Source organism: Pezoporus wallicus, unplaced genomic scaffold (genome assembly GCF_028554395.1).
Source record: "Pezoporus wallicus isolate ANWC-B61680 ecotype Strahan unplaced genomic scaffold, APGP_CSIRO_Pwel_v1 contig_8372, whole genome shotgun sequence".
NCBI lineage: Eukaryota > Metazoa > Chordata > Aves > Psittaciformes > Psittacidae > Pezoporus > Pezoporus wallicus.
The window spans coordinates 529,039-537,001 of record NW_026640907.1 but is presented as its reverse complement, the minus strand read 5'-3'; the positions used below and the strand labels follow the sequence as shown (position 1 = coordinate 537,001).

The window sequence follows — 7,963 nt, the reverse complement described above, 5'->3', positions numbered from 1 at the left end:
GTTTTGCTCCACTGTGGAAGAGGCCTCAGCACCAAGCAGGTAAAAGGCCATTATTAAAAAAGCGTAAGATTTTAATGGGATAAATGGGGAGTCTTTCAAGAGTTCCTCTAGATTTTGCTTCTAACTGGTGCTTCCCACACTCAGTAAAGAGGATTCAAGTTACTGCAGTGAGGAATTACACTTTTCTCTGATACAAAATCTAGTCCAGAGGGCTTACTTACACAGTAAGCAAGATATCTTACGTAAGTGAAGATTGCATGTCGTCCTCGTCCCCTGCAGCAGCTTGCAGAACGCTGCACAAGAACAGCAACGGTCCCAAGAGGACCAGGAGAAAGACCCAGTTCATTTCTTCTGGAAAAAGCCCATGATGGAGACCTGCTTGCTGGCTCTGCTGGCAGCAGCCACCCCTTTCTTCACGTTCTTCCTTTCTTCTTTTGGTTCTTTCTTCAGAGGCAGCACAGGCTGTTTGGGTGCAGCGGGTGGCTTGGTCTTGAAGTCATCGTCGCTATCTGTGCAGGATTCGCTCTCATAAACCTTCTCAGTCACTGGTTAAGAGAGAAGAAGAACAGATGATGGTGGTTAAGCCTCTGTACCAGAGAGCAGAGACCTCCCTGCTGCAGGGGAGGAAATGAGCCTTTCTGGAAGTGAGCATTTGGGGCTCAAGGAGAATGTGTCAGATACAGGAATTCAGTGCGTTGCTCAAGGTCACGCAGGAGATCCAGATGACTGGATGGGCTTTGCATGCACTGACTCAAACCGCTTCCCCTCTTTCTTCAGTGTAAGATGGCAGGTTAATGACTCAGGAGCTTTAATCACAGAACATGCAATGGTCTGGATTAGAAAGAACCTTGAAGCTCCTCCAGCTCCAACCCCTGCTGCAGGCAGGGACCCCTTCCACTGGAGCAGCTTGCTCCAAGCCCCTGTGTCCAACCTGGCCTTGAACACTGCCAGGGATGGGGCAGCCACAGCTTCTCTGGGCACCCTGTGCCAGCGCCTCAGCACCCTCCCAGGGAAGAGCTTCTGCCTAAGAGCTCAGCTCAGTCTCCCCTCGGGCAGGTTCAAGCCATTCCCCTTGGCCTGGCCCTACAGGCCCTTGTCCCAAGCCCCTCTCTGGGTTTCCTGCAGCCCCTTTAGGCACTGGAGCTGCTCTAAGGTCTCCCCTTAAGGAACCTTCTCTTTTCAAGTGTCAGCCAGCTCTTTCCAAATGGCTTGATGTCACCACACACATATATGCCACATGCAGGCCTTCAAGAGCAGCAGCCCAAGGCTCCCTACTGGGAAGGGCCCTCAGGAGAACAGTTCCCTTTCCAAATCTATTCAAGTGTTGCCCTCTTCTTAGAAGCAAGGCCCAACTCTACTGAAGACCATCAACTGACAAGCAGCCATCAGAAAGTGATGAATCTGAAGGTGAGCAGAATTGCAGATGATGGAATGTCTATTTTATAGTTAAAAAGCACCATTCCGAGTTGGTCTGATTTCCACAGGGACCACAACAATCAGATTGCCCTAAAGTCCAGATGAGACAACCCAAAGAGAGGCCCAGAATTCCCTCACCAGCACCTCAGATGGTCAGGGAAGCTTGAAGCAAACATAGATAAAGCAGTACAAAACCTTGGGGGCAGTTGCTTTCTAGAAAGGTGGGCACCCAGAAAGAAATCCCTTAAAAACCCCAATAAATCCAAACCCATGAGTGAAATCAAGGGCTCTGAAGGGGATTGCCAGCTCACCGCTGTCAGCATCCAGGGATGGAAAGCTAAGGGATATAAAGCAAGGCTCACGGATATTAAAGTGGAGTCAGCTCTGCTGATGAAAGCCATGGTTAGACACTAGTAAATGTTGTTGTATCAGCTTTCCCAGCAGTGCTCTGGGATTCCTCTAGCAAACCATTTTTCTTTAGCAACTCTATTTCTTTAAACAGATGTCCCAACTTCCCTTCTTCTGGGAATCTGGCTTTCACTTGTATTAATGCATCAAATCAAAGTAGGTTTTCTACGTAACCAGAGACTGGGAAGAGGAATGGTATGAAGCCCTGCACGGCAGTGCTAGCAGATGCTTAAACAGGGACTGGAAACCCAAACTAACCCCTCTTCAGAGGCAAGGGGGTTTCAGTGAGCAGCTTTAACTGCACTGGCCACTACTGAGCTTTATAAAGTTATCAGGCTGTCACCCCTGTCAGTAATCACTGCTAAGTCCAAATGCGTGCACTGAATCCCCTCCAATTGCAAGATAACACAGTTTAAATCAACTTTCTTTCACTGCTCTCTCAGCTGAAGTCCAACTCTGTATCTGCAGCAGATACGGGCATGCAGACAGATATTGATGCTCAGCTCAGAGCCAGACTCACTAAATCAGTGGTAACTCAAACTACACGAGTTCTTAACTTAAACTGGTGCCATAAGACAGATTTACCTACAATATACATAGATACATATTTCAATTTACAAGTCCATGGAGCTGCTTCTGGATTGTAGGACCTCAATTTTCTTGCTTTTTAAATGTAGATGCTGCCTTTCAGCTGTTACATTCAGCTCTGGGGGCAGCAATACAAAAGGCATGTGGAGCTATCGGAACAAGCTCAGAGGAGGCCATGGAGATGCTACGAGGGCTGGAGCAGCTCTGCTCTGGAGCCAGGCTGAGAGAGCTGGGCTGGGGCAGCCTGGAGAAGAGAAGGCTCCTGAAGGGGAGACCTGAGAGCAGCTCCAGTGCCTGAAGGGGCTGCAGGAAAGCTGGAGAGGGGCTTGGGACAAGGGCCTGTAGGGCCAGGCCAAGGGGAATGGCTTTAACCTGCCAGAGGGGAGACTGAGCTGAGCTCTTAGGCAGAAGCTCTTCCCTGTGAGGGTGCTGAGGCGCTGGCACAGGGTGCCCAGAGAAGCTGTGGCTGCCCCATCCCTGGCAGTGTTCAAGGGCAGGTTGGACACAGGGGCTTGGAGCAAGCTGCTCTAGTGGAAGGGGTCCCTGCCCGTGGCAGGGGTTGGAACTGGAGGAGCTTTAAGGTCCCTTCCAACCCAAACCATTCTGTGATTCTATCCTTTCTAGTTTTAGGAAGTGCAAGGTAGAAAATGCAGCAGCTTAACTCTCAGCAGTTCCCCTTTGCTATATACTAAGGGCAGACATTCGACTGATAAGAGTCCCACTTGGTACAAGTCCTGTTCTTAACCCCACAGATACTTTAATTGCTCAATTCCCCTCAGGGCTAATCCCTAAGTTAGTTTTGCTTTTTGACACCAATTCCTTGCTATTGCAGATGTTGTGAAAATGAGCTCTTAAAATCATGGAGAAATTTCAAGTACAGCCTAATCCTAACGCTAGGATTTAACATCTCTTAAAACCTAGTCCTTGTTTAGGAAGACAACAGGGAGAGGGGGGAAAGAACCCCCTATATTGCAAAGAATAACAACAATTTACTTTAACCTGAGAGATCTGCGAGGTATTTACCCTTCCAATGATTAGACCTGTGCATGGAAAGGGTGGGAAAGGGAGGGGAGGAGAGAAACTGGACAAGAACCAGACAGCAAGTTCTGTGCAAGAGACTGGTAGGGATTTAGTATGGAAAGCAGCCCCTCTTCCTTACCCATTTCCTCAGTTTCCCAGCTCCATCCACCCCCTCTATCCCAGAGGATCTGTCTCCCAAAGCACACCAGGGGCTTGCATTTCCCTTCTCAGATAATGGTAGTAGATAGGACTGTAAAACTAAAGGCCTGGATTTCACAAGAGGCTATTAAATAACTTGGGAATGAGAAGAAGGGAAAGGCAGGCGATATTCCCAGCACTGGTATGTTTGGGAAAGGCTGGAAAGAAAGAGAAGAGCACTCCTTGCTGGAAGCTGAACCCGGAACAGTCATTCCTGCAAGCCCTGGATGCAGAGCTCGATCAACTCCACTCCTCACATAATGCTTTCTATTTTCCTTCCAAGTGTTTTAATGGCTCTATCTGGGGTGGGAGAGCAAAACACCCCATAACACAACCAGCCAAGGCACTCAATAGCTTTGTGCAAGGCCAACTCTTGGACACAACTCCAGGATTTGAGATTTCACTTACCAACATAGTGTTTCTTTAAAGGAGACACACAAAGTTAATGGGAAACAGAAGATACAACTACACAGATAGGTGCAAACAGACACAAGCTGACTCACGTCCAGGCAGCTCCAAACCTGGGCCAAGCAAGTCTGTGCCTTTCTATGCTCATGCACAATGACAAACCTGTGTGACAGCAACAGATCTTCTCCTAGGACTGGCTGAGCTCCCCTGACATCAGCAAGGCTGGAGAACATGAAGCATCCCATACAATTCAGCTGACAAAAACACATTCCACCCTCTTAACGTTTTTTAGCCTTTAAATAATAGACTTTGAATTCCTGCAGCTCTGCTTCAGTGTCAGGACACAGAGGAGGAAAGCGCAGGGGTGATGCGCAGCTTTCCCCTGCTCACAGGAGGAAGCAGGGTCCAGTGGGGCTGGAATTCAAAGCCTTTGGCTCTCAGTACTTATGTAGAGGGTCTCTCCCCTCCTGAAAGCAGAGCTGTCCTTATCAGAAACAGAAACCCTCTTGAGGATTTAAGCTCCAACTTATTCCTTATCTGGGATACTTAACGTTTATATTAACATATAACCAAGGCCTGCTGCACAGCTTTGGATGTATCCCCGAATGAAGAGAATAAAACCAAACATAAAACCCACCCCACTCCCCCCAAAATACTCAAAATCATCAAACCAAACTGATAACAGCCAAAATCTACCCCAAAACTTGGACCTCTCTCTGCATCACCTTTAACAGCTTGTAGCTTTGGAGAGCAAATGAAGGAGGTGCTTATGGTGGCAGGAGGGAAAGGAGAAGTGAAAGAAAAACTGTGAATCATGGAATGGTTTGGGTTGGAAAGGACCTTAAAGCTCCTCCAGCTCCATCCCCTGCCACGGCCAGGGACCCCTTCCACTGGAGCAGCTTGCTGCAAGCCCCTGTGTCCAACCTGGCCTTGAACACAGAGCACCAGCTCCGTGGCCTCCTCTGGCCTCACTCCAGCAGCTCCACGTCCCTCTTGTGCTGCTGTCCCAGAGCTGGATCAGGACTGCGGGGGGGTCTCCCCAGAGCGCAGCAGAGGGGGAGAATCTCCTCTCTCCACTGCTGCTCACACTCTTTTTGACATATGCTTTTGGTAATCAACGAGTCAGGATTCAGCTCCAGCTCCATAACTCCCTGTGCAGGCCTTCACCAAAAGGGCAGTTATCTCGATCTTGCAGCATGAGGTTGAAGTGGAACAGCAAAGTGATTTTGTGAACCTCTTTCTGAGCCTGGGAGAGGCTGGCCTTTAAACACCTTTAGCACATCTTCAGTATAGTTCCACTGTGGTGTAGAAGAGAGCTTACCCATGCAGCCTTCTTCATCATCAATGAACATCTTGGATTTCAGCACACGCTTCCGTTTCCTCTTCCTCCCTCCAGCTGAAACCTGAGGGACATTGAGGTATTGTGAGATACCAAGAGTTAAATCCCCATGCACAGATTAGAAAAAGCTTCACCCCTGGGTGTGCAATATGGTGCCCCTCATGAAGCTGACCATGATCTGAGAACTAAACCTGTCTCTTCCCTGGATATCCCAGTCTCACTTTTGATGATGCCACAACTCCCTCCATCCCACCAGGACAAATGTCAGAGAGAAAACACAAATGAAATGAGACCTTAAACCTTCCCCTGTGCCAGCATAGGGGCACATTCCTCTTCTGAGCCATGTGACAGCTTGAAACATGTTTTAGTTACATGAGAAGGTGGCACCAGGGTTGTCCCATCAAACCTCTGAGGAATGAGGAAGCAACAAGCTGTGCAAGACACCACAACTGATGTGACACAGTTGCACCCTCAGTAAACCTACGTGTATTTTCTCTGCTTAGAGGTTAACTTCTTGCCAATTCCAGCCCACCCCCTTAGGCAGCAGCTTTCTTGTGATAGAAGATTGGATACCAAGAGTCTCTGGTTTCATTTCTGGCCCTGCCCTGGCTCCCAAGGCCAAGATTCAGAGGGAAAAGTGTTGAAATATGAGCCACAATTCATAGAACTGTTAGGAGGGGAAAAGGGAAGAAAATAGAAACCTGCTTATGACAGCAGAAAAGTCAGAGTTTAAACAACAGCGAGAAAATGAGTGAACTGGTGAATGTGATGTATTCTTTCAAGCAGGATGATGTGATGGGCTTGACAGGGAAACAGGACTTCCCCTTCAGCATCTTAAAAGTGGCTGGGTAATGCCCATCGAGTGAGATCAAACCAGAAGCTCATCACTAACACGCTCTTACCTCTGTGGATGCAGGCTCCAGTTCAGTTTTTAGGGTAGGTACGGGAGGTGGAGATGGAGGTTTCTCTTCCTCAGGTGTAGGAGGTGGTGGGATACCTGCTAAGAAGATGAACATTGTGGTAGCACCCAGGGCTAATGCTACCCCTCTGTCTTAACTAATATCATTTAACTCTGAGCAATTGCTTGTAACTTATATTTAGATCAAGGTTTACAAGTTCTCACTCAGGTTTGTTTAATTCAAGTCAGGACAAGTTGTCTGGAGTGGTCAGCCCCCAGCCAGATGGCTCCCCCGGTGCTATGTGCTGCAGCTCCCACAGGAAGGAGGGTGGGATAGGATGGGAGAAGCGCATTTGGGATTTTGGTAAGCCAAAAATCCATTCCTCCAAATGAAACCTTAAACTGGCAGGTTTTAGCCATGTTTTTCACTTGCTCATTGAAAAGATGGACTGGAACTTGTTTAGAGATTGAAGGAGTCTGGGTTTAAGGCTACATATTCCCAATCACTGGTTGACCTCAGTTTCTCTACCTCTCCCCCATCACTAAAACAGTTATTGATGGTGCTACACACCCCAGACAATCCATGCTATTAGCTTGGAACTACCTTAATCCAAGAATTAAGTGTAATAATAGTATCACCCATCCTAAAAGATCACTAAGAGACACCTCAACCTTTGGTTGGCAACCAAACCACCCCCAAAAACTAAGCCCATTCTCTCCTGTGCCGTCATCTGTGCTGTGCTCTCCTCTGGGTGCAAGGACAGAGTGGAATCATTTTAATGCCAAAAGTGGCTGAAATAGTCAAGGCCACTTCATAAAGAGCAAAACCAGGTCTGGAGCTTCTACCAGCAACGTCAAACAGAGCCTTAGTGAGGCTCATAAAGGGGAAAGTCAGGGTCATTCTTCTGTGGGGCTGGCAGGGGGACAGAGCCCTCATGGGAAAGGAAAACCAGTGCAGGGCAAGGAGCAGCACCTTGCACCATGCAGCACAGTGGCTTTAAGAAATCCTCTCCAAATCAAGGGGAGAAACACTGCCATGGAGGTCCTCAAGTGTGGGGCAGAGCTAAGAATGGGGGGGGGGGGGAGAAACTCCTCATCTGACCTATTGCTTAAGCACAGCACCGATGTGGCTGGATGGGAGGTCAGGGTGCCTGCTTGGCTTCTGCTCCCAGCTCCACTGGCTGCAGCCCTGCATTCATCCCGTTGTTGTAACAGGAATTCTGGATCCGTGGCTGTCCCAAGTGATTAGGTCAGTGTTAAGAGTTATGACTGTTGGCCAGGCAAAGGGCCAAGTGACCTTCAGAGGTTAAGAAGGGCTCAAGTGAAACAGTGCTTGGCTGCCAAGGCTAAATAATAAATGACATTCTTCAAACAAGGGCTCAGCCTCATAACTACTTCAGTAAGCAAGGCACAGAAATGCAAACAGAGAGGGATAACATGACTCGGTATTCCACCTTGCTCCAGAGAGCTGGGGCTGGCAGCTGCGCGAGGATAAAACACCAAACAAGGGATCAGCTCTAAGGTGTTAACTGCTGGAGCAGGCAGGAACTGCAGCCCAGGAGCTGCAGGGAACTCAAAATTCCCCCTGTTTAGCAGGCTCTCAGAAACTGGAGGCTGGAAAGAGCACATATTGCACTGCACCAAACCTGCTGCTCAGCCAGCCACACCAATCTGAAAGCAGCTTGAAG

The 7,963-nt window shown here is 48.5% G+C and overlaps 1 protein-coding gene across 2 annotated transcripts in view; it reads right to left on the bottom strand.

Annotated features, from left to right (window-relative positions):
- Positions 1-236: 236 nt before the first annotated feature.
- The window catches only part of POLD3 (DNA polymerase delta 3, accessory subunit), a 31,242-nt gene continuing 23,515 nt past the window's right edge, over positions 237-7,963 (bottom strand). Inside the window, exons 10-12 of one of the 2 annotated variants that reach the window (XM_057421185.1) lie at positions 6,280-6,377; positions 5,360-5,441; positions 237-545 (exon numbers count right to left, since the gene is read on the bottom strand). In XM_057421185.1, the coding sequence (XP_057277168.1) occupies positions 343-545; positions 5,360-5,441; positions 6,280-6,377 (383 nt within the window). In that variant the 3' untranslated portion in view covers positions 237-342. The remainder of the gene's footprint in view (positions 546-5,359; positions 5,442-6,279; positions 6,378-7,963) is intronic. The other variant, XM_057421186.1, reaches the window with a different exon arrangement.